The sequence below is a fragment of the Anolis sagrei genome, chromosome 7, assembly GCF_037176765.1.
Source record: "Anolis sagrei isolate rAnoSag1 chromosome 7, rAnoSag1.mat, whole genome shotgun sequence".
Lineage (NCBI taxonomy): Eukaryota > Metazoa > Chordata > Lepidosauria > Squamata > Dactyloidae > Anolis > Anolis sagrei.
The window spans coordinates 40,174,912-40,200,604 of NC_090027.1; the positions used below are offsets into that span (position 1 = coordinate 40,174,912).

Genomic DNA, 25,693 nt, shown 5'->3' on the forward strand with positions numbered 1-25,693 from the left:
GTGGCCAGCTTCTGGTCAAAGGACATTTAGTATAATGCCAAATTCTTAAAAATGCATTTAACTGTACTCTCAACTTGCTTCTGACACGGTAAATAAATACCTTGAACTGTCCAGGAAGGGCTTGTAGGCGATCGTCATCCACTCCTCTTTGTTAGCCGCGTACCTCGGCTCCCGGGGCGCTTCGGTCAGAGTGTCTAAATCCACCAGGTAATGGCATTTGGAAATGTCGAACTGCAAGGAAAGAGGTTATTTGGAGACAGGTTGCCTCTCCTTTTGGAGAGGATGGGCACACTGTGCAGGTTGCCTCTTTCCAGGTACAAAACCGCCCTCAAAATTGTGCTGTTGTGTGCCTTCAAGAGGTTTCCAACTCATGGTGACCCTGGGAAAGCTTATTGAAGAGCTTTGTCAACAAAATTTGCTAAGAAAGGTTGGCCACTATTGCCTTCTTCTGAGGCTGAGAGAATGAGACTTCCCCAGGGTCGCTCAATGAGTTTCTATGGCCAACACCGATCCTAGTCCAAACTATTACACCTTATGATAGCTCTCTTCAGTTTCAGCAGCCTTATATGCTGGACACAGGATATTATTTGAGCAGATGGAAATGCTGGACCACTCTAACAACTAACATGTCAGACTGCACAGAGAAACCATTGAAATCCACATGTGGACAATGTCAACAGAATGGAGGAAGCCATGAAAAGGAACACAATCTGGCTACCAATATTAAAAGAACAAAACCAGGACAGTAAATAAAGAACAACACTCAAAGAACAGGGGAATTCCAGACATGAAACAATCAGGGACAGCTAATACTTCCTAACGAAGGATTACCCTAGGCAGGAAGCAGCCAGGCTTTGAAGCTGCAAGGCTATTTAATTGTAATCATGGTTGTCGATTGCAACATTCACACCTGCCTCAAACAGACCAACGTTCTTTCTCCCACCCTGGCCATCATTCCACGGGTATATAAACCCCACTTGCCTTGTTTCCAAGAGACCTCACAAGCTCTGAGGAGGCCCAAAGTTACCTATCATGGCCCTCTGCTCTACAATCCTGACATTTTAAGGCCATGAACATTATCCCCCAGTCTTGCCTTTCTGAATTTTGCACTTTTCCTTAGCTCTATCTAGGAATTTGCACAAACCCAGAGTCCTCTGAACTCAACACTCTTGTCATTCTGTATGGTACTGTTTTTATGATGTTATGTTTTATTGTGATATGTTTTTATTTGGTTTTGTTTCGATGCTATCTTACTGTGTTATGTTTTTAACTTTGTGTTCTTTGGGCTAGTCCCTTTGTAAGCCGCCCCAAGTCTCTTAGGGGAGATGGGGTATAAAAATAAAGAAGTTATTATTATTATTATTATTATTATTATTATTATTATTATTGTCAAAGGCTTTCATGGCTGGAATCACTGGGTTGTTGTAGGTTTTTTCGGGCTATATGGCCATGTTCGAAAGGCATTCTCTTCTGACGTTTCGCCTGCATCTATGGCAAGCATCCTCCAGTGAGGTACCTCTGAGGATGCTTGCCATAGATGCAGGTGAAACATCAGGAAAGAATGCCTCTAGAACATGGCCTTATAGCCCAAAAAAACCTACAACAACCCATTATTATTATTATTAGAAATTTATTTATTTATTTATTTACGACATTTATATGCCGCCCTTCTCACCCTGAAAGGAACTCAGAGCAGCTTATAACTAAAAAGTAAATACAATATATTATATTATCATAGCACAATATTAATATTATATATTACATTGTACTATAACATTATACTGTAATATTAGTAATATTACATTTAATATAAAATATATAATTATAAAATCATTTTTTTATTATTAGTAATATATTGTATTACATTATAATATTATCAATATTGTATTGTATTGTATTGTATTGTATTGTATTATAAGCAAAGTGCAGGAGACAACATGGAACTGCCTTCCGGGCCCCTCTCTTCACTCTGACCTCAGAGCAGCGGTTTGTGCTGGGGAGGGGGGGCTCCCAACTGATGACACCGGAGGCACGATGGAACTGCCTTCCTGGCCCCTTTGTTAAAACACAACAAGATGAGTCCACAGCAGACAAGATCACTCTGCTGGGTGTTGTATTGGATCACACTTCGGACACTTCCCAAGTGTCTAGGACTGCGTGATGTATTGGCGAATAATGCGTGCAAATCCCAGTAAAGTGGCCTTTTGCAGCTGGTAATCTTGTCAGCGCCGATTGTGTTTAAGTGCAGGCCAAGGTCTGCACTGCACCCAGTGTGCCAATCACTACTGGGACAACCTTGCCTGGCTTGTGCCAGAGTCTTATTATTATTTATTATGCCATAGATGTGGGTGAAACATCAGGAGAGAATGCTTCTGAAACATGGCCAGGCAGCCCAGAAAACTCACAGCAACCCTTATTACTAAATGTTTCTCTGTTCTTCCTCTTTTACATCCTGTAAAGGAGCGTAAAATTACTGCCACCAATTTGTGAGGAAAGCCGTGCAATGATCAATATCAGCTTAGGAGCTGGTTTACAAAGGGACTATTATTAACAGAAATATTTATTTATTTGATAGCGTAGCGTTTAATGTCCCTTGTTTGGTTTTACTTCTTATGCAGGGCTGTTTGACTTAGGAGAAACTGTATCAGGCAAGGCTTGAGGAAAACAGTAACAAATTTATTTAACAGGAGTATATCAGATTCAATTGTTACTTCTCTAGAGGCACAAACTTAGTTACATTGATAAGGTTTCCTGAATAAATTTGGGTACTCAACAGACTTCAAAAGGTTTCTTTGAGTAGATATATCTTCTTCAACAAGCGTTCTTTTACTACAAATAAGCCACCTGACTTATCTAACTATATTGGCTCACAGCCAAACCCTGATTCTTAATATTAAAGAACCAGTCTTCCCTATAGTTTTCTAACTATAGGATTCCTGCTGGTTTCCCACCCACCACAGGATCAACTACCTCTCCTGTAACTCTTTGGTCACAGACTAGTTCCCTGAATCTCTCACCAGAGATTTCAGTCTTCTCTGTAACTCTAATGGTCACAGACCCTTCCCTGTTTCTCCCACTAGAGAAATCAGTCATTTCTGTAACTCTAACGGTCACAGACTCTCTATTTCAAACAGATGTGCAGTTAGGTGACAGTTGGCTTGCTATGGCAACTCAGCTCAGCCACCATCTCTAACAAAATATCATCCTACATACTTACCATTTATTAACTACTGTTTAAACAACACATAACTATAGGAACAAAATTACACATCGTCACACATCCCATAACTTGGTGGCTGAAATAACATTTTCTAGAAACATTAAGAGCCAATGCATCTAGTTTTTAGAGCAGGAAGAACTTTATATTAGCCAAAAAAGTCTGTATTCCCCCCTAGATATGGCTCAAAATCCGGGTAAGCAATGCAGAGGGATGTGAGCCATTTCCTCCCAGATTCTCAGAGGTGGAAGTAATGTATTATGATATCTGCCTACCATTTTTGGGCCAATTTTCAGCCTTTTGGGAAGAAGGGGGTGGCGACTATGTTGGGTTAAATCCCTCCCAAGCCAGGTGTTTACAAGTCTGGGAGGATCTGGAAGCCACACTCCCAAGGGTTGGACATCTCTCTTCTCTAAAGACAATCGCCGTTCATGAAAGACGAAATGACCATAGACGGCATGAGGAGGTGCAAGGGGCAACGTGCATTCCAAAAAGGGCAGCGCCACTTACGTATCTGGAAGGTTCCTCCTGGTTTTGGTCATTCATCTCTGTCGGAATGATGCGTGTGGCCATGGGTCCCTTGGCAAATGGTTTGGGCAACTGGCCCCTGAATTCTGATGGAATGAACTGAAGCTGCCAACTGGAGGAGGAAAAGGAAACGATAGTGAAAGCTCAGCCTTCTCCCACGGCTTCTTAAACTGTCAGCCCCCCAAATGAGGTCCCCTTCACTCAACGTTGGGGCCCCAACACATTTGGCAACAGTCAGAGGTTTTCTATTGCCACCTAATGACTGTTTTAGACACTTACACAAATCTGTAGTGCAGTGTGGGAGTTCTGTGTGGCCAAGTTTGGTTCAATTCCATCCTTGGTGGCGTTCAGAATGCTCTTTGATTGTAGGTGGACTATTGTAGTTCACCTACATCCAGAGAGCAGGAGGAGGACTTTTGGTGGGAGGCATCTGTTTCCCAAAAGGAAGAGAAGGACAGGTGGAGAGATCTTCAGCCTTCTCTGCCAAAGGGGTTCCTAAGACCATCAGAAATATACTGGAAGGGTTTGGTGGGCAGTGTCCTTTGGTTTTGGAGTTGTAGTTCACCTACATTCAGATATCACTGTGGACTCAAACAATGATGGATCTGGACCAAACTCTACACGAATACTCAATATGCCCAAATGTGAACACTGGTGGAGTTTGGGGGAAATAGAATCTTGAAATTTGGGAGTTGTAGTTGCTGGGATTTATAGTTCAACTACAATCACAGAGCATTCTGAACTGCACCAACGATAGAATTGGGCCAAACCTCCCACACAGAACCCTATGTGGGCCACAGCAACACGTGGCAGGGGACGGCTAGTGTGTGTGTGCGTGTGTGTGTGTGTGTGTGTGTATATATATATATATATATATATATATATATATATATATATACCTTGTAAAAAAGGTAAAGCCTTGCAAATGCTTGAGATGTATACCTATTTCATATACCTGGGGTCACGTAACAATTCCTGAGGCCAAAAGGAGTCCCGAGTGGAAAAGAAGCCCTGCCTTAGAGGATAGTATAACACAAGAGAAGAGGAATGCCGTTGCCATGAGAGGTCAAGGAGGGAGAAAGAGGGCAGCATTCCTGGAGAAGAAAAGCCCTTTGTTTGGAAACGAACTGAGCATGGCTGGCCCTGGGAAAAATCATCTTTCCCCGTAAACCCCGGAGAGTTTGCAGGTCAAGTGCTGTTCCTTCAACGGGCACTCACTTTGCTCCCTTCGGCGACTCCAGGAATGCAGGCGCTGAGCTAGAATTCGACTTCTAAATATCTGCTCCCTTGCAACAGACAGAGCTGGGATTCAGCGCCTTGCTCCCCCTCTCTCTTTTCAAGACGCTCTGTCTGGTGCTTTGCGATCTTAAGAGCCCTGAGGTTATTAAAGCTGCGAATTTACAGCAACGTCTCTGCAGAGAGAACCGTGAGAAGCTGCAAAGAAGGTGCTGAAGAGAGCAAGGTGACAGGAGCGCCCTGCTGCCTTTGGGACTTTAGAGCCAGAGCAGACACATCTTAGGCACTAAAAGGCCCCACCACAAATCTTTACAACCCAGAGAAGTCGGATGTGGGGAACTGGAATTAACGGATTCACATCCTCCCAGAACCTCACAGGAGAAAGCCTGCCAGCCTCTTGATGTTGGAACTCAACCCCATCCTACATAAGTTTACAGTCATCACAGAATCATAGAATCCAAGAGTTGGAAGAGACCTCCTGGGCCATCCAGTCCAACCCCATTCTGCCAAGAAGCAGGAATATTGCATTCAAATCACCCCTGAAGATGGCCATCCAGCCTCTGTTTAAAAGCTTCCAAAGAAGGAGCCTCCATCACATTCCAGGCAGAGAGTTCCACTGCTGAATGGCTCTCACAGTCAGGAAGTTCTTCCTCATGTTCAGATGGAATCTCCTCTCTTGTAGTTTGAAGCCATTGTTCCGCATCCTAGTCTCCAAGGAAGCAGAAAATAAGCTTGCTCCCTCCTCTCTGTGGCTTCCTCTCACATATTTATACATGGCTATCCTATCTCCTCAAAGCCTTTCTCTTCTTCAGGCTAAACATGCCCAGTTCCCTAAGCCGCTCCTCGTAGGGCTTGTTCTCCAGACTCTTGATCATTTTAGTCGCCCTCCTCTGGACACATTCCAGCTTGTCAATATCTCTCTTGAATTGTGGTGCCCAGAATTGGACACAATATTCCAGGTGTGCTCTAACCAAAGTGGAATAGAGCATGGGGAGCATGACTTACCTGGATCTAGACACTATGCTCCTATTGATGCAGGCCAAAATCCCATTGGCTTTTTTTGCTGCCACATCACATTGTTGGCTCATGTTTAACTTATTGTCCACGAGGACTCCAAGAACTTTTTCACACGTACTGCTCTCGAGCCAGGCATCATCGTCCCCCATTCTGTATCTTTGCATTTCGTTTTTTTCTGCCAAAGTGGAGTATCTTGCATTTGTCACTGTTGAACTTCATTTTGTTAGTTTTGGCCCATCTCTCTAATCTGTCAAGATCATTTTGAATCCTGCTCCTGTCCTCTGGAGTATTAGCTATACACATCCTCATCAAGGAACTAGAGAGGCAGGGGAACCACTTCCATCGTTGCCCTCTTTGTCTGCCCGTCTCTCTCTTCCCTCCTCCGATCCCTTGCTTGTTAGAGTGATACTTCATCGACACACCCCTCTTTCTATAGAAAGTATCTGAGGACATGGCAAGCCCCTCAACCTTCCATGTTGTCCTTCTCTGATGAACATGGAGAGAAACAAAATGGGTTGTTGTAGGTTTTTTCGGGCTTTTTGGCCATGATCTAGAGGCATTCTCTCGTGACGTTTCGCCTGCATCTATGGCAAGCGTCCTCAGAGGTAATGAGGTCTGTTGGAACTAGGAAAAAGGGTTTATATATCTGTGGAATGACCAGGATGGGACAAAGGACTCTTGTCTGCTGGAGCTGGGTGTGAATGTTTCAACTGACCACCTTGATTAACATTTGATGGCCTGGCAGTGCCTGGGGCAATCTTTGGTTGAGAGGTGATTAGATGTCCCAGATTGTTTCCTCTCTGTTGTTTTGCTGTTGTAATTTTAGAGGTTTTTAATACTGGTAGCCAGATTTTGTTCATTTTCATGGTTTCCTCCTTTCTGTTGAAATTGTCCACATGTTTGTGGATTTCTCTGAAGCCATTGAAGTCTTGTTTAACAGAAACAAGATGTCTCCAAAGCTAGGTATTTAGTGAAGAGAATGGGATTTTATGTGTGAACTTTTATAATAACGAAGCTTTGAGAAAGTTAAAAACGAAAGTAGGTTGCGGTGTGTCTTCTGGGCTGTCTGGCCATGTCTTGACATTTTGCCCACATGTATGGCAGGCATCCTCAGAGGTTATGAGGTCTATATTCGAAACGAGGCAACTAGGCTTTATATACCTGTGGAATTATGTCCAGGGTGGGAGAAAGAGCTCTTGTCTGTTTGAGGCAAGTGTGAATGTTGCAATTGGCCACCTTGATTAGCATTTAATGGCCTTGCAGCTTCAAAAACTGGCTGGTTGCTGCCTGGGAGAATCCTTTGTTTGGAAACATTCGCTGGTCCTAACTGATTCTTGTCTGGAATTGCCCTGCTTTTTTAAAAAAAAATTCTCCACAGATATATCAACCCCACCTGCCTAGTTTCCAACAGACCTCTCAACCTTGAGGGTGCCTGTCATTGATGTGGGTGAAACGTCAGGAGAGAATGCTTCTGAAACATGGGCAGACAGCCCAGAAAATTCACAGCAACCCAGTGATTCCGGCCATGAAAGCCTTCGAGGAGTCATTAAAAAGGAAAGATTGAGACAGAAGGGAGGAAGGATTGGATGACTTGAAAAAGAAAGGTGAAACTCTTTGCTGGCCAAAACAAAGCACAACAGGAGCCATAGATAGGCCACTGAGGGAGATGAAAGCAGGCAAAAGGTTCACTTTATGATGTGACGAGAGAAAGATAGAGCCTCGAACAGAAAGCCAAGAGCTCAGCAGGAAGGGGGAAAAGAGAGAGGGGGAATGTAAGCAGGCACAAGCTGCTGATAAGAGAGAACAAAGGACTGAACTCTGCGCATGCTCAAATAGTTCTGACTATAAAACCAAACTACTCAGCTCAGCTGTGTGGCACCTTTAGTATGCAGCCTTGTGCTACATAGTAAATAGATTGATTTCATCTCCTCGTCTCTAGTGTCTGATTGGAATAGGAGTTTTGGGGCACCAAGCCTCAACATTGGGCCCTTTACTTCCCTATTCTAGAAAATGTAGTTCTTTAAATATAGTGCTTTTAACGTGTAACTCTGCTCTTGAATTGCTGAAGCTCGTTGGCTCTACTGCTGGCACAAGAAGCTTCTGATCTGCTAAACTGCTGCTGTTGCTGCAGATGTACATTTCTAAAATGCTTTTTTTTCCTTTTTGGAATAACCCGATGTAATGAATTCCTTACCTTGGCAAGCTTGCTTAGGCCTAAGAGAGTGGGCCTGGTGAAGCCACGGCATCCATTTTGGAGAAGGGAGACGCCATCTTAGGTTAGGTTTACCTTAAGGGGGCGCGTTCTAGTCTTGGGGGGAAAGTTAGAAGGCTGTGACTGGTTAGGAATGATGGGGGCAGGGCCTAAGTGATCTGAAGGAAAAAGGTGACTTTTAAACTGAGGCTTGAGTTTCCCAGTTTGCCAGTTGAGAGTTGGAGCTTGGAAAGGGTGTTAGTGAGAGCAGTTTGAAGAAGGACTTTGGATCAGTCTTTTGTTTAGTATTCAGGATAGCTATAGAGAAATATAGCTAGAATACTGTGGGGAGCAGCACCCCGTCAGTAGTCTGTTCTTTTCCTTAAGGAAGGCTAGTTCAGGTTTTGGCTAAATTCCTAAGGGGGATTTTTGTGGGAGTTACTTTCAGAGATTCATTTCCTGAAGTAATTTTCTGTGTGGAAACTTTAAGACTTGTAACCCAGAAGTTTTTAAGATCTCTTCTCAAATGTAACCACAAGCTTTTGTATGCCAGATTTTTACTGAAATCATCAAGCATTTGTACCTGAAATATCCAAATCTGTTCAGTAAAAGTTCTTGTTATTTTTACCAACTTATACCAGCCTCAGTGTGAATACTTTTGTGGTAAAAGTGTTATTCAGTTCAGCTTTTTACCAACCTCTAAGAAAACTAGAGTAACATAGAGTGTGTTACTGAACAACCTCTCAATAGTACCTCAGCCTGTTCTTTAGTAATATGGTGGCAGCGGAAACCTTTTAAAGAATTCTTTTAAGTCTCACAATTCCAGTGGTTCCCAGTTCCTTGCTTGTAAATAAACAGTTGGATTCAACAACCATTACACCCTCTATACTTTGGTGAGCTACTCTGTAGTGGTGTCATTGTTATAATTTGGTAGGCTACTATACAGATCATTATAATTTGAAGGAGCAGCAGTGTGATCTTTATAATTTGGTGGTACAGCAGTGTGATTCATTATAATTTGGTTGAGCACCGTTGGGATTATTTTTCTAAATTTCCCCGTCTGATAAATCAATTAAAAAATCTTACTAATACTACACTCGGCTGTTGATTCGTTATACCCGACAACACTTGATCAGGAAAAGGAAACTTACTTATGGGGCAAAAGGAAGCTGCTGGGAAAGCGATACCACTCCTTCCCGACACAGACATGGACCGGTCTCCCTTCTGGCACCGTGTGGACCGTGGGATCCGTGGCGATTCTGTGGAATGCTGGGTACAGGTCCAGGGGCCCATGGTAGCCTGTGAGGAAGAAACAAGAGCAGGGCCTTGGTTGCTGTTCGGTTTTGGTATGCTGGAGGGAGAAGAAGGGAATGGCGACCCGAAGGACCCTAAACCGACCTCGGAATAAGGCCACGGAGCGCGACACGGAGAGCAGCCCGAAGGCGAAGACTGTCCCCAGAGCCAGCCAGTTGGAAGAGACGGTGTAGTGCTCCAAGCGGTAGCGCTGGAATACGAAGTGGTAGCATTTCTGAAAGGGGAGGGAGAAGCAAAATATCAGGACTTGAGACTCCTTCGGACAAGACACCTCTCTCCAGGGCAGGTATGGGCACACTTCGGCCCTCCAGGTATTTTGGACTTCAACTCCCACAATTCTTTAATAATAATAATAATAATAATAATAATAATAAACCTTTATTTATACCCCGCCACCATCTCCTGCAGGACTTGGTGCGGCTTACAAGAGGCCGAGCCCAAATACAGCAACAATAAGACACAACGACAACAATACAACAGTAAATCACTCATACAACAAAGCAAAACAATAACAATAATATCACTACGCATTTAAAAACCTGTGGCAGGGCCAAATGTAATGATTAAAATGTTAAAAATGCTGGGCATGTCAAAGTGAAATAGGATGGATATTTTAGGGATAGGTGGGCGTGCAGACAATCCTAAATCTCTCGTAAAGTGCATTTGGGACATATTGCTTGGGATTCCTTATTCTGGGAAGGTACACTGGAACATCCACGTTTTCAAGCTCCTTCTAAAGACTGCCAGCATTGGGGCATGCCTGATGTACTTGGGGAGGGAGTTCCAGAGTCGAGGGGCCACCACCGAGAAGGCCCTGTCCCTCGTTCCCACCAATCGTGCTTGCGATGCAGGTGGGATCGTGAGCAGGGCCTCTCCAGATGAACGAAGAGATCGTGTGGGTTCGTATACGGAAATGCGGTCACGCAGGTAGATGCAAAACAGTTTAGGGCTTTGTAGGTAAGCGCCTGAACCTTAAATTGGGCTGGAAAATGAACGGCAACCAATGGAGCTCCTTAAACAGGAGGGTTGACCTCTCCCTATAAGGAGCACCAGTTAACAACCTGGCCGCCACCCGTTGAACCAACTGAAATTTCCGGGCCGCTTTCAAGGGCAGCCCCATGAGAGTGCATTACAGTAGTCCAGTAACCTGATATGGTGGTTGTGAGAGTAGTCCAGAAATGCTGGACTACTCTCACAACTACCATTCAGACTACACAGAGAAGCCATTGAAATCCACAAGCATGTGGACAACTTCAACAGAGAAGGGAGAAACCATGAAAATGAAGAAAATCTGGTGACCAATATTTTTAAAAACCTCTAAAATCACGATAATAAATAAATAAAGAACAACACTCAGAAAACAGGTGAATTCCAGTTAGGAAACAATCTGGGCCAGCTAACACCTCCCAACAAAAGATTTCCCCCAGGCAGGAAGCAGCCAGGCAAGAAGCTGCAAGGCTATTCAACGCTAATCAAACTGGGTCAATTGCAACATTCACACTTGCCTCAAACAGACATGAGTTCTTTCTCCCACCCTTGACATCATTCCACAGATATATAAACCCCACTTGCTTAGTTTCCAACAGACCTCACAACCTCTAAGGATGCCTGCCGTAGATGTGGGCAAAATGTCAGGACAGAATGCTTCTGGAACATGGCCGGAAAAATCACAGAAACCCAGTGATTCCGGCCATGAAAGCCTTCAACAACACAATTCAACTTAGTTTGTGGCAGCCACAAAAACGAAGTTTCTGGAGGATAACAACTACTTTCAAAGTCAGGACTGCACAATTAAACAGGAAATAACACTTCCAAACCAGGAACAGAACATTTTTCAAATGTTGTTACATAGGTAAAAGGTAAAGACTGTCCCCTGACATTAAGTCCAGTCATGTCTGACTCTGGGGGTTGGTGCTCATCTCCATTTCTAAGGCGAAGAGCTGGCGTTGTCCATAGACACCTCCAAGGTCATGTGGCCGGCATGACTGCATGGAGCATTGTTACATAGTGTTGTTATTATTATGCTTTCAAGAGAAAATGTGCCCACCCCAATGCTGAAATCCCATAGGTATATCTGCCCCCAAAGCACACCTGAAGGGCGGAGAGTCCCACGGCTCCACAGAGACAAATCAGGGGGTAGACGGGATACAGGAACCGCTCCTCCTTGTGGGGCTGGCTGAAGAAAATCAGCATCCAGAGGTACATCGGGGAAAGCGTCAGCCAATAAGGACGGCCCAGGTTCTGAACTGGAACAAACAAAAGGAGATTCATCAATCATGGAATAGTAGGAGTTGGAAGAGACCACAGTCAAGTCCATGCAGGAAAAGCACCATCAAAGCCCTCCCGACAGATGGCCATCCAGCCTGTTTCAAAGGTTCCAAGGGAGGAGCTTCCACCAGACTCCGAGGCCAAGAGTTCAGATGTGAGGGCCTAGCTACTTAACTATCTAGCCCTCTGGTGACATCTTGTCTCTCTCTCTCCATGCTCACAGAAGTTGAAGAAAATGGAGGACTTTGAAGAATTGCTGCGTGCTCATACGATTTGAATAATAAGAAGTATCAGTCTAACAAACAGGAGATAGGCAGAGAGGCTAGAGATAGAGGCAGGCAAAGAGGGCAAAGGGGAAGGACTTTCTCTGCCAGCTACCAATCTATTTCCTTGATGACGACTATAAACTTGTGCAGGATGCCCAAGTTCCAGCCTGCTTCAGCATGATCTCCATAACTTCGTTACAGAGACAAGTACAGTTCCATCTTGTCTCCTGCATATGTCATCAGCTAGGGACCCCTCCTCCCAGTGCTAACTGCAGCTCTAGGCCAGAGTGAAGAAAGAGGGGGCCAGAAGACAGTTCCACCTTATTTATTTATTTATTTATTTATTATTAAAACTTATATGCCGCCACTCCCCTAGGGCTCGGAGTGACTTACAAGAACAGACTAAAATCTAAAACAATTTAAAAACCAGCAATATCAAAGATCAAAAGCCTGTCAAAACAGATATGCCTTACATGCCCTGCAGAACGCTGATAAGTCCTGCAAGGCACGGACTTCAGGTGGCAGAATGTTCCAGAGTAATGGTGCCACTGCTGTGAAGGCTCTGCATCTGGTTGCTGTCAGACGCAAGGTCTTAAAACTGGGAACCTCCAATAAATCTTGGTCCTCGGAACGAAGGGATCTCTGGGGTTGGTAGGGGGTGAAGCGGTCCCTCCTGTGCTATGCTAATAATATAATATCATATCATATACATATAATATTTATAATATTATAATGTAACACAATATTACTACTAATAATAATATGATATTATAATTATATATTTTATATTACATGTAATATTACTAATAATATTACAATATAATGGTATAGTACAATATAGTAATATATAATACTGATATTGTACTATGCTAATAATATAATATAATATACTGTATATAGGTATATTTATAATATTATAATGTAATACAATACAATACTACTAATGACAATAGTAGTAATAATATTATATTATAATTATATATTTTATATTACATGTAATACTACTAATAATATTACAATATAATGATATAGTACAATATAGTAATATATAATACTGATATTGTACTATGCTGATAATATCTAATATAATATACTGTATATAGATATAATATTTATAATATTATAATGTAATATAATAAAATACTAATAATAATAATAATAATAATAATATGATATCATAATTATATATTTTATATTACATGTAATATTACTAATAATATTACAATATAATGGTATAGTACAATATAGTAATATATAATACTGATATTGTACTATGCTAATTATATAATATATTGTATGTGACTGGATTGATCTCAAAGGAGCTGGGGGTGGTGACAGCCAACAGGGAGCTTTGGCATGGGCTGGTCCATGAGGTCACGAAGAGTCGGAAACGACTGAACGAATGAACAACAACAACAACATGTGTATATATTGTAAGCTGCTCTGAGTCCCCTTCGGAGTGAGAAGGGTGGCATGTAAGTGTTGTAAATAAAATAAAATAAATAAATAAACTCTCTTTGTTTTTCTCTTTTCCTTCCTGTCTCTAAATCTGCAGAGGAATTGGTGTGGCTTGCAGAGACAACGCAGCCAACAATAACAATTCCAATTCATCCTCAATGATATTTTTACTTGGAAATCTCGAGCTCCAAAAGGTTTTGCCTATTTAATCCCAACGCCTTACGACTGAGAAGTCGTGCTCTAAACCATCCTTCACATTCCTTTCAATGAAGCAAGAAGTCATTTCTTTGGGAAGAGGGGAGGGGAATAACAGCAATTACTCCAATTTGCCAGAATTATGGAGGCAGCTCCATATATGTTTATCAGACTGCCTCTGCACAAAACAAGCCACTGGCGCCCCTTTGTGTCCAGCCTTGGAAGCACAACTAAGCATATTTTAAAGGTGTGCATAAAGGTAAAAAAAAATCTTGTTGTTGTTATTGGGTGCCTTCAAGTCATTCCTGACTTATGGAAACTCTAAATCAGGGTTTTACAGCCCTCCTAAATGATTTCCTGACTGTCATGAGGTTTAGAAAGCGATTGACGGGACCCCAAAGGCCATCTAGTCCAACCCCCTTTTTCCATGCAGGGAAAGTACAACTGGTTAAGGAAAGGGCATTTTAAAGTCAGTACCCACACCCACAAGCCTTGTATCTAAATTCAGGCCCTACCATGATGAGGAAATGCAATGACAGCCTTTCAGATGTGACTGTCCCTGTCCCTGGCCCTTGAGCGCTCCAGCTGGAGGTCAGCTGTGACCAGCAGTGCTGTAGAATTTGAAGAGGCACGAATGGAGGGCAAAAGAGAGAAACATGCCAAGAGGAAGGTGCGCCAAGCCAACCCCACCCTGGACCGCCTTCCACCTGGAAAGCAATGCCCTCACTGTGGTAGAAGATGCAGATCAAGAATAGGGCTCCACAGTCACCTACGGACCCACCCCCAGGACACTGATCTTGGAAGACTATCCTACTCAGACAATGAGGGATCGCCTAAGTGAAGTGAAAGTGAAGTACCACAACTCCCATCAGCTCTCGTCTAGTCAAATGATGAGGAATTGGCTCACCTTGAAACTTCTGTAGCAAACTTTCCATGAGAGACGTTAAAGGCAAGGCCAGAAGCGCCAAAACGAAAGCCACGTTGAAGTTCAGGAAGCCATTGACAAAGTAGAAGGACCAGGGCTCGGTACCTGCAGGAGGAAAGCAGGGAAAAAAACCATTTCTGGGAGAATGGAAGCTTTTAAGATTGAAAAACCATCCCATATCCTTTTTTTAGGAGATGCCCAATCATACTCTTGTGTCAGGAACGTATGGCCATCTGTCAGGAGGGCTTGGATTGTGCTGCCTGGCCAAAGGGGGTTGGACAGGATGGCCCTTGGGGGTCCCTTCCAACTATAGGATTCTACGACTCTTAGGGCAGTCAGTTTGCAGTGATCATCTCAAATTCCATCCTGGGATTATTACAGGTTGGAATTTAAGATGATCATTGCAAAGCAACTGACTTAGAATTGCAGTGTTATTACAGAGGAAGGAAGTGATTCCAAAAATCAGATATAAAGCCCTAAATGATTCTGGCCCTGTTTACCTGTCCGAATGTATCTCCTCCTATGGACTATCTAGGACAGTGGTTCTCAACCTGGGGTCCCCAGATGTTTTTGGCCTTCAACTCCCAGAAATCCTAACAACTAGTAAACTGGCTGGGATTTCTGGGAGTTGTAGGCCAAAAACATCTAAAGACCCCAAATTGAGAGCCACTGATCTAGGAGCTTAAGATTGTCTGGGGAGGCCCTGCTCTTGATCCCACCTGCCTCGCAAGTGCGATTGGCAGAGACGAAGGACGGGGCCTTCTCAGTGGTGCCCCCCCCCCCCCGGCTATGGAACTCCCTCCACAGGGATATTTGATCAGCTCCCTCCTGACTTTCCGAAAAAAGTAAAGACCTTGCTCTTTGAGCAAGCTTTTGAGAATGCAGCAGAATAGATAACACGGAACTATGACCGATGAGCATGGAATGGCCAGATGATGTTACTGGATAACGTTTTTAACAAGATGACACCAATAATTATGTGCTTTAACGGTTTTTATATATGTTTTATATTTAATGTTGATTGTTTTTAATGGCAGTTTAATGAATGCCTGACATTGAATTGTGCCAATATGTAACCCGCTTTGAGTCGCCGTATGGCTGAGAAAGGTAAGCTATAAATATCGTAAATAAATGAATATGAACTCACCATAAAGATCCGGTCCATGTGGCGTGAAGACATTATACAAGACAATGTTGAGAGGGGTCACCACAAGTTTCCCATAGTGATAACTGTCAATGGCCACCAGAGGAACCTTGAGGAGGAAGACAAAGCACACAGCCACTTATTATAAGTTAGTCAAAGTTTAGCATTTGGACCCCGCACATTTAACCAAACAAGGGACTGGCTGTATGGTATCTTTGGGCTTGGCCTCATGTTAGCCGCCCCAAGTCCCCTTTGGGGAGATGGTGGCGGGGTATAAATAAAGATTATTATTATTATTATTATTATTATTATTATTATTATTATTATTATTCCCTTCCCACAGAAGCGTTACCTATTGATCTACTCACATTTGAACGTTGTCAAACTGCTAGGTTAGTAGAAGCTGGGCCTCACAATGGGAGCTCACCCTCCTCCCTGGATTCGAACCGCCAATCATTTGGTCAGTTCAACAGCTCAGTGATTTAACTTGCTAGGCCAACAGGGGGCACTTGTAGTAGTAGTAGTAGTAACAATTATTATTATTATTATTATTATTATTATTATTATTTAGGTATTACCCACCTCTCCTTGCAGCTCGTGGCAAGGCACAACATGGTTCAACCAATGAGATCAAACAAAAGACTATCGAAATATATATTACCTATCCGAACGTATCTCCCCTTATGAACCATCTAGGACACTATGATCTTCTGGGGAGACCCTGCTCTCGGTCCCATTTTTATTTAAATTTATTTATTTATTATTTATTTAAACTTTTATATCCCGATCTTCTCTACCTCCATAGAGGGACTCAGACCACCTTCCTCACAGATGCATTTGGTGGGGACGAGAGTCAGGGCCTTCTCAGTGGTGGCCCCTCGACTGTGGAACGCCCTCCCCAGGGATATAAGTTCACCCCCTCCCTCCTGACTTTTCGAAGAAAGGTGAAAACGTGGCTTTTTGAGCAGGCCTTCCCAAATACGGCATAGTTATACGAAATCATGCAGACCTCACTACCTCTGAGGGTGCTTGCCATAGATGCAGGCAAAACGTCAGGAGAAAATGCCTCTAGAACATGGCCATATAACCCGGAAAAAACTACAACAACGCATGCAACCACTTGACATGGAGACGCTCACGATAATGTTTTTAAGGCTTTTGTACGTTTTTTTTAATATTCTTATATTGTATGCTACTGTTTTTAACAGTATTTTAGGATTGGTTATAACTGTTGAGGCATCAAATTGTTGCCAATTGTGAACAGCTCCAAGTCACCTCTGGGTGGTATATAAATGTGGTAAATAAATAAATAAATACATAAAATGTATCTCCGTAGGCAAAATGCAGATTAAAGTTCACCTAGCGGTTCCTTGCCATCTCAAACAGACAACCAGCTTGGGAGGGAGACTCACCAGAAACACCAGCAGTGACACAAGAGACCACCTTAGGAAGCTCTTCCACCTCTTTTTCAGGATCAAGAAGTCAAAGGCAATGGGAAGCCTAGCGAAAGGAAGACAAAGGCCAAGTGTCAAGGGAAGAGACTTGGGGCATTTTTCGTTGGCAGAACAAGTAGTTAAAACTCTTCTTAGATGTTTAATTGCTATTGAAAAACAGACTCCGATCGTATCTCCAAATAACAGGCTAATGTCCAGCCCTGCTTTGAATTCAGCTATTTTCGAAATGATTCAATGCTTATGATATTAATTCATTTTTTTGTTTTACAACAGGAGAGAGAAGAGGAAGTGAGCATTAAAGGTTATAGGAATAGAGAAGTGCCGCTGGAACGTGGAGAAGGGAATAGAGAGTGGGATGTTTTCAGAAACGTTTTGACTGCATCAAGAAAAGCCTTTCCAAGTACGGGACAAAACCATTAACTAAGAACATATGGATGGAGATATATTATTTTAATTATTTATTTATTACATTTATATGCTGATTTTAGAGGGGGTTTTTTAATACTGCTAGCCTGTTTTTATCTCGGGTAGCCAGACATATGAAAAACTCTAAAATCAGGACAGTAAATAAAGAGCAACACTCAAAAAACAGGGGAATTCCAGACAGGAATCAATCAGAGCTAGCTAATACCTTCCAACAAAGGATTCTCCCACGTAGGAAGCAGCAGGCTTTGAAGCTGCAAGGCCATCAATGCTAATCAAGGTGGCCAATTGCAACATTCACACTTGCGTCAAACAGGCAAGAGTTTTTTCTCCCACCCTAGATATTATTCCAAAGATATATAAACCTCACTTGACTAATTTCCAACAGACCTCACAACCTCTGAAGATGTCTGCCATAGATGTGGGCAAAACGTCAGGAGAGAAACATGGCCAGACAGCCCAGAAAACTCACAGCCACCCAGTGATTCTGGCCGTGAAAGCCTTTGACAACACATTGCACAGACTTTGTCTTTGCGAGAGGGACATCCTGAAACACATTTTGCTATAGTTTTCCAAAGAATATCTCATAGAGTCCTAACCATTTCAACATAGTTTGTGGCAGCCACGAAAATGAAGTTTCTGGAGTACCGCACAATTAAACAGGAAATAACATTTTCAAACCAAGATTTTTTTTTCAAATTTTGCTACATAGTGTTGTTGTTGCTGTTGTTGTTATTATAAACCTAAGTCTAAGTAAGCTCCATGCAACACAGAGGAGATGACATTCTCCTGAATATAAAATTAATAGTACTCCCAGGATATTAATATTATTATTATTATTAATAATAATAATATATTTTATACCCTGCTTTTCTCCCTCATAGGACAACAAACATGCAGCTGCTTATTCAGGAATAGCAGGGTCCAAAACAGTTACTATCTCAGCACAACGGTGAATGAATCCAATGGGAGAAGCCTGAGCATCTCTATGGTCAATCTACGCAAAATGCACAAAATGTCCCGGTTTCTGCTTCGCTTACCCGAGTGCGGCGCTGAAGGGCCAGCCCACGATGGCGCCCGCTGCCACTCCCAGGACAGCCAGGGAGACCTTGTCCATGTACCACCCGGTCATGGCCACAATGGTGCTGTACATGCAGAAGCTGCTGGGGAGGAAGGCTGGAAAGCAAGAGCAGCAGAGAAGGGTCAGGGATGGATGCTCAAAACCCCACAACTCATCAACTTGTATGCAGAGAGTCCCAGGTTCAGTTTCTGACATCTCCCCTTTTAAGATGAGGTTGGAAGATAGTCTAGAGCAGAGCTTCTTAAATGAAGGGTTGGGACATCAAATAGGGTTGCCACAGCAACCTCTGAGGATGCTTGTCACTGATGCAGGTGAAACATCAGGAGAGAATGCTTCTAGAACATGGCCATACAACCTGAAAAACCTACAACAACCCAGTTGCCATAACCGTATGTTGGGGTCGCTTTTCTTTAAGTCCTGTGTGCACACGTGTCTCCAGTTTCCCTTCTTTCTCTCCTCTCTCTGTTTTTTCCTCTCTCTTTTCAGAATGCATCTCTTTCTGCTTCACCTCCTCTCTCTGCTTTCCCTTCTTTCTCTCCTCTCTGCTTTTTCTCTCTCTCTGCTATCCCTTCTTTCTCACTTACTTTTTTCTGTTTCTCTCTCTCTCTGTCATCCTTTCTCTCGCACGTGTCTCTGCTTTTCCTTCTCTCTCTCAGCTCTCTTCTTTCACATGCATGCCTCTTTCTGTTCCCTTCTTTCTCTCTCTCTCATACATCTCTCTGCCATTGTTTCTTTCTCTCGCACACGTCTCTCTCTGCTTTTCCTTTTCTCTCTCTCTTCTCTCCCTGCTTTCCCTTCTCTCTCACACATACCTCTTTCTGTTCCTTTCTTTCTCTCTCTTGCATATCTCTCTCTGCCATTCTTTCTATCACACACATCTTTCTGCATTCCCTTCTTTCCCTCTTCTCTGCTTCTCCTTCCCTCTCTGCTCTTTTCTTTCACATGCATGTCTCTTTATGTTTCCCTCTTTCTCTCTCTCGCACATCTCTCTGCCATTGTTTCTTTCTCTCGCACGCATCTCTCTCTGTTTTACTTTCTCTCTCCTCTCTCTGCTTTCCCTTTTCTCATATGTACCTCTTTGTTTACTTCCTTTTCCCCTCTCTCTCACATCTCTACCATCCTTTCTCTCGCACACATCTCCCTGCTTTTCCTTCTTTCCCTCTCTTCTTTGCTTGTTCTTCTCTTTCTGCTCCCTTCTTTTACATGCATGCCTCTTTCTATTCCCCTCTTTTTCTCTCTCTCTCTCTTGCACATCCCTCTGCCATTGTTTCTTTCTCTCGCACACATGTCTGTTTTCCCTTTTCTCTCTCTCCTCTCTCTGCATTCCCTTCTCTTACACATATCTCTTAGTTTCCTTCTTTTTCTCCCTCTCTCGCATGTCTTTCTTTCTGTCATCCTCTCTCTTTCTTACTCGTGTCTCTGAAGCTCTGATCTAGAACAGTGGTTCCATGGGCTGTTAAGGTTCCACAAAAGCACAATCAGGGTTCCGTGCAAAAATCTTTCAAAATCAATTTTAAAATGGATGTTAAAATAAAACACAAGACCAACTATTTGATTTATAGTCTCCAGAATAGCTATTCTGCACTGCAACTATGACTCTCAGGCATGTAGTTACTGGCTGGACATTTCAAGGGGGTTTTTTTTTTTGGTCGTGTCAGAAGCATCCTGTTGTGAGAGAATTGGCTGTCTGCAAGGATGTTGCCCAGGGGACGCCCGGATGATTTCGATGTTTTATCATCCTTGTGGGAGGCTTCTCTCATGTCCCCGCACGAGGAGCTGGAGCTAATGGAGGGAGCTCATCCGCCTCTCCCCGGATTTGAACCTGCAACCTGTCGGTCTTCAGTCCTGCCGGCACAGGGGTTTAACCCACTGCGCCACCAGGGTTTCAAGGTGATTCATAGAATATCAAGAGTAAAAATTACACAAACACTTATACAGGAAGTTGGGAAACATATTTGAATGAGCATAGAATGATTCAGAATATATATATTGAAGAAACATTCCAGGGATAGATTTAGGGTTCCTCAGAAAATACATGTCCTCCGAAGGATTCCATGGCTAAAAATGTTTGGAAACCCTTGACATAGAGAGTTTTCAATCAAAGCAGATGGTAATGGACATCCAGATTACATTCTCAGTTTATGAGGCCAATTTTGTCTCAACTTACCAGCCGCTGAGCAGTACATCCCAGTGCTGAGCACCAAGAAGGCCAACATGAGGCGGCTCACATGCAGCCCAAACTTCTTGCACACTGCCCTGAGCAAACAGAAAGGGAGAACAAGAACAACTCAGTTCACAGAAGAACCAACAACATTCATCATGTTAGCAGGCCACAGTGGTCCAGGTGGGACAACGGTTCAATGACACAAAGGGAGCAGGACTCATGCAACCCTCCTGGTGCTGTTGTTGGACTGCAGCTCCCACCGGGAGACCCAACTGCGAGGAATGCTGGGAAATGTGGTCTAATTCTCTAGAGGACTGCAGACCATACTGGATGAAGTACATTAACAACATTGCAACGAAGGCATCTTAGGCCACCTCCAAGCAACAGAAATAAAAAATACCATATTTCATCACATAATAGTCACATTTTTCATCTGTTTTTTAATCAAAATGGGGGGGTGCGACTATTACGCGCTGAAAGAATTGCCCTTAATTCTCTGGTTTCTGAGGGTTTTCTTTAAATTAACTGCCTTACCTTAACCGATAAAGCAGTTAATTAACTGGAGGAGTGATGATCCAGCCTCAAACAAACAGATCATTTTCTGTTTGGGATTTTTTAAAACTGCCTTGCAAAGGAAGAGGAAATATCTTAATTTCTTTTGTTTGATTGTTTGTTCGTTCTTTCTTTCTCCAAAAGCAAAGCAGTTGACAAAATCTGAACTGGAGCTCTTTCGAGAAAGGAGGGAAGGGCAGAGCTTCAGAGACCTACATTTCAAAGCTTTTAAACTGCCTTAAGGCCTCTGCGACTATTATGCGAGGAATCAATTGATCGATCAAATTTTATTTATCTCCTGCCCCATCTCCCCATGCGGACTCAGGGAGGCAAACATTGAATGCTAAAAAAAATAAACAATACAGATAAATAGTATAAAACATTCAATAGTAAAAACAAATCATAATAAAAGACCAATAAAACATATTTCACAACATCAATAAAATAGAGTTAAAAGCCATACCCATAGTCCATTCCTTATTTGGTAAGGAACACAAAAATCTCAATTTTGCCACCCAAAAAATGGAGATGCGACTATTATGCAGTGGCAGCAATTTTGCAATGAAATACAGTGCTCTCTGGTCAATTTAACACAAAGATTCTACTTATTAGCACATCTGTGTTTGTCATTATTATTATTATTTTACTGTCACATACACACAGTATGACAGAGAACGAGATATATATGCTGGATTTCGTATCACAAAATCGCAAGTCGAACACTTCCCAAGTGTTTAGGGTTGTTGTTGTTGTTGTTGTTATTATTATTATTTCCTGCATTTATCTCTTAATTGAGACACAAAGCAGCTCACAATATTTTTAAAAAACAAAGAGATTACTATGTATTGTATTTTAGATCCTAATCAATCTTCGAACCTTCCCCACCAAGCTTGTATCACCTGTTTCTTTATACTTTCCTTTTCTGGATCTTTTGCTATCTAAAATAGATCAGACCTGAATAGGAGCTGGCTCACGCAACAATTTATTTCTTTAATTTAACTCTGTCTTATTCACTATATAAAAACACCAGCTCTTTGTGGACCTTTTAGCAAATGAGGTCCTCGAGGTGGCAAGTGATGTTGTTGGGATAGCAGCCATATATTCACGACAGAGTAAGAAGCCCAAAGTACTCACTTATAGAAGTAAAGCTCACAAACACAACTCAGGAAGGCCAAAAGACAGCGCAGGAAATAGAAGATAAGAACCTAGGAGGAAAGGTTGCAGTTATGCTCCTTTCAAGTACAAAGACGATCACAGCCCATACTTCCCCAGCCTCTCATAAGACACAATAAAACCCCACTGGGCAAATCAGACCCCCAAAACATGGGAGACTTCTTTGAAGAAGCAAAGGCGTTTATCGGCTCCAGGAAACTTTGACCAGACCCTTATGCTGCCCCATTCAATATCCACCCAGCACACAGCAAACATGATGCACACCTGCATTCACACAAGGAGTCCCTGTTTTCTGCCATTTGCATGCTGTCATGCAATTCACTTACCTTGTTGGTTTGCAGAACTCTGGCTTGGAAGAACGCCGGCAAGGCGTGGAGCCACAGATACGCATAAGAGCGGATGGCATAGACAGGAGAATATTCCCATGTCTGGAAGCCTTTCCCGTAAACGAGGTAGTGCATCTATCAGGGTCAAAGCAAATATGAATCAGAACAACATCCTGATCCTTTCTTTGGCTGTTTGAATTTATTGGCCTTCTGTTATTTTTGCTTGTCAGTTAAGATCAATGAGCACTTTTGGGCTCTCTGAATTTAGTATTATGTGCCTTTAAGTCACTGGTTGGCTTATGGAGATCCCTGCCTTAAGCCAGGTAATTAACAACAACACTGGGTGCAGTGCCTAAACACAATCGGTGCTAACAAAATTACCATCTGTCAGCTGCAAAAGGCCACCCTTCTCAGATCTGCACACATTGTTTGCCGATACATCACACAGTCCTAGACACTTGGTAAGTGTCCAGTGTGTGATTGATTGATAGATTGATTTACACTATTTCTATCCCGCCCATATCAGCCTGAAGGTGACTCAGGATGGCAATACAACAATATTGTGATCCAATACAACAGCCAGCAGAGTGATCTTGTTTGTTGTGGACTCATCTTGTTGTGTTTCTAATAATAATAACAACAACAATAATAATAACAACAACAATCACTATTACCATTAGGCAAATCAGAATTGGTTTATTGATGTCTTCCTCTGAAAATAGCCTCTAATATCTGATACTCCCCAGTGGCATCACTTCCAAATACTAACCAGGCCGGGTCCTGCTTATCATCCCAGATTGGACAGGTACCTACGGAGTATTTTAACTACTGTTAAAGAAGCACGAAAGAGTGAAAAAGCTACTAAGAAAAACACACATTTGCTTCTTTCAGCCTCAGAAGAACAATCAGGAAAATCAAAAAGGCAGTCCTTCCAAACTGAATCATTGCATTTAGCCAAAAAGGATGACCAAATGCAAACTCTGAAAAAAGTGACTCCCACACAGATAAGGGATAGCGAAAATTAGGGGAAGCTTTAACAGCGAAACGGCTGGCATGCAGAATGACCGGAAACTCGTAGATTTTAAATCCTGCGGCGATTATCTCTCAGCCCTGAAGGACCCTTTGCAGTAAAGCCAAATTCACTCACCGGTTCCCAGTAATTGAAGGTCTCGTCGCAGTCGGAGATGTTGCTCAGGAGGGCGGCACAGAACCTGGCGGAGATTAAGCACTTAAAGGCTGTGGATCCTTCGGGAGCCCAGACGTGGCCGGCTTTGCCCCCGGTTGGCCTGGAAGGCAACCAAAAGGCACCTGAGTTCACACTATTTGGAGGTTACATAAGATCAGATGTGAGTGGGATATACATTGAGGCCGATGGAAGGAAAGCACACTCAGCAAGTTGCTCTGGATGTTTAAATTACAGATCTAAACCAAAGCTCTATCTAGTGTTAGCAGCTAACAGTAGCTACTCTGTTTAGTTGAAGGCTAAGCAAACATATATGAAAGAAAATTATTATTGTTGCTGTGTGCCTCCAATTCATCTCCCTAAAGCAATGCTATCATGATGTTTTCATCATGACTAAAGAATTATATAAATCCCATCTTACAGTCCAATTTTATGTCAGGTGCTGAAACTGTTGTCCTTCTATTACATCCGAATGTTTTCTCTCTAATATAAGACCCAATACTGAAAGCAATACAATATCATCAAATCTCACTTTGAAGTTTCCCTTGCAAAGTTCTACTTTTTCTATGTTAGATATAAATATGATTAGAATTTTCTTAATATTTATATGAGATACATATAAATTGATATTGATTAGATTGACTATATAAAAAACTCCAAAAAACATCTACATATCACCTGTCAAGTCCAGCACTTCTAAAATTTGTCCATTACATTTGGCCCGGCCTTTAGGTTTTAAATGCGTCATGGTGTCATTGTTTTTAGTGTTTTATTGTTTGCTTGATGTTTTATTATTTGCTTATGAGTTTTATTATTGTATTTGTATGCTGTTGTTGTTGGTGGCCTTGGCCTTGTAAGCCGCATCGAGTCCTTTGCGAGATTTTGCGGGGTATAAGTAAAGTTAATAATAATAATAATAATAATAACAACAACAACAATAAATAGTTATCTGGGATATAAATATAATGATTGGAACTGTGGCGCAGCTGGCTGGGAGTCAGCTGCATTAAGATCACTACTGACCAAAAGGTCATGAGTTCAAAGCCAGCCCGGGTTGGAGTGAGTGTCCGACCAATTTGTGTAGCTTGCAGTTGACCTTTGCAGCCCGAAAGACAGTTGCATCTGTCAAGTAGGAAATGTAGGTACCGCATATGCGGGGAGGCAAATTTAACTCATTTACGAGGCCATAAAAATCTCCAGCAAGCATGCAAAGAATGAGGAAGCACTTCATCACAAATGGATGGGGAATGGACATCTCCCCTGGTGGCCAAAATACCCTCAAGAAAAGTTGGAATGTTAAATTGCCTCTGTGTCTGTCTATATATGTTGTGTGTCTATGGCATTGAATGTTTGCCATTTATATGTCTGTTGTAATCCGCCCTGAGTCCCCTGATGGGTGAAAAGGGCAGAATATAAATATTGTAAATAATAAATAAATAAATAGAAGGGATATGAATATAATGATTGGAATAAATATAAAAAGATATATTAGACTTATATAATATGAAATGTAAATATAATTAGAATTATATAAATATATATATTTATATGTGACATAAATATAATGATTAGAATAAC

General features: G+C 42.3%; 1 protein-coding gene across 1 annotated transcript in view; it reads right to left on the minus strand.

Annotated features, from left to right (window-relative positions):
• The window catches only part of ALG9 (ALG9 alpha-1,2-mannosyltransferase), a 38,398-nt gene that overhangs the window by 11,874 nt on the left and 831 nt on the right, over nt 1-25,693 (minus strand). Inside the window, exons 2-14 of the mRNA XM_060787401.2 lie at nt 24,080-24,218; nt 22,933-23,067; nt 22,568-22,638; nt 20,885-20,973; nt 18,677-18,812; nt 17,172-17,259; nt 15,763-15,868; nt 14,598-14,720; nt 11,595-11,749; nt 9,588-9,717; nt 9,341-9,488; nt 3,728-3,857; nt 101-231 (exon numbers count right to left, since the gene is read on the minus strand). Of these exons, the coding sequence (XP_060643384.2) occupies nt 101-231; nt 3,728-3,857; nt 9,341-9,488; nt 9,588-9,717; nt 11,595-11,749; nt 14,598-14,720; nt 15,763-15,868; nt 17,172-17,259; nt 18,677-18,812; nt 20,885-20,973; nt 22,568-22,638; nt 22,933-23,067; nt 24,080-24,218 (1,581 nt within the window). The remainder of the gene's footprint in view (nt 1-100; nt 232-3,727; nt 3,858-9,340; nt 9,489-9,587; nt 9,718-11,594; nt 11,750-14,597; nt 14,721-15,762; nt 15,869-17,171; nt 17,260-18,676; nt 18,813-20,884; nt 20,974-22,567; nt 22,639-22,932; nt 23,068-24,079; nt 24,219-25,693) is intronic.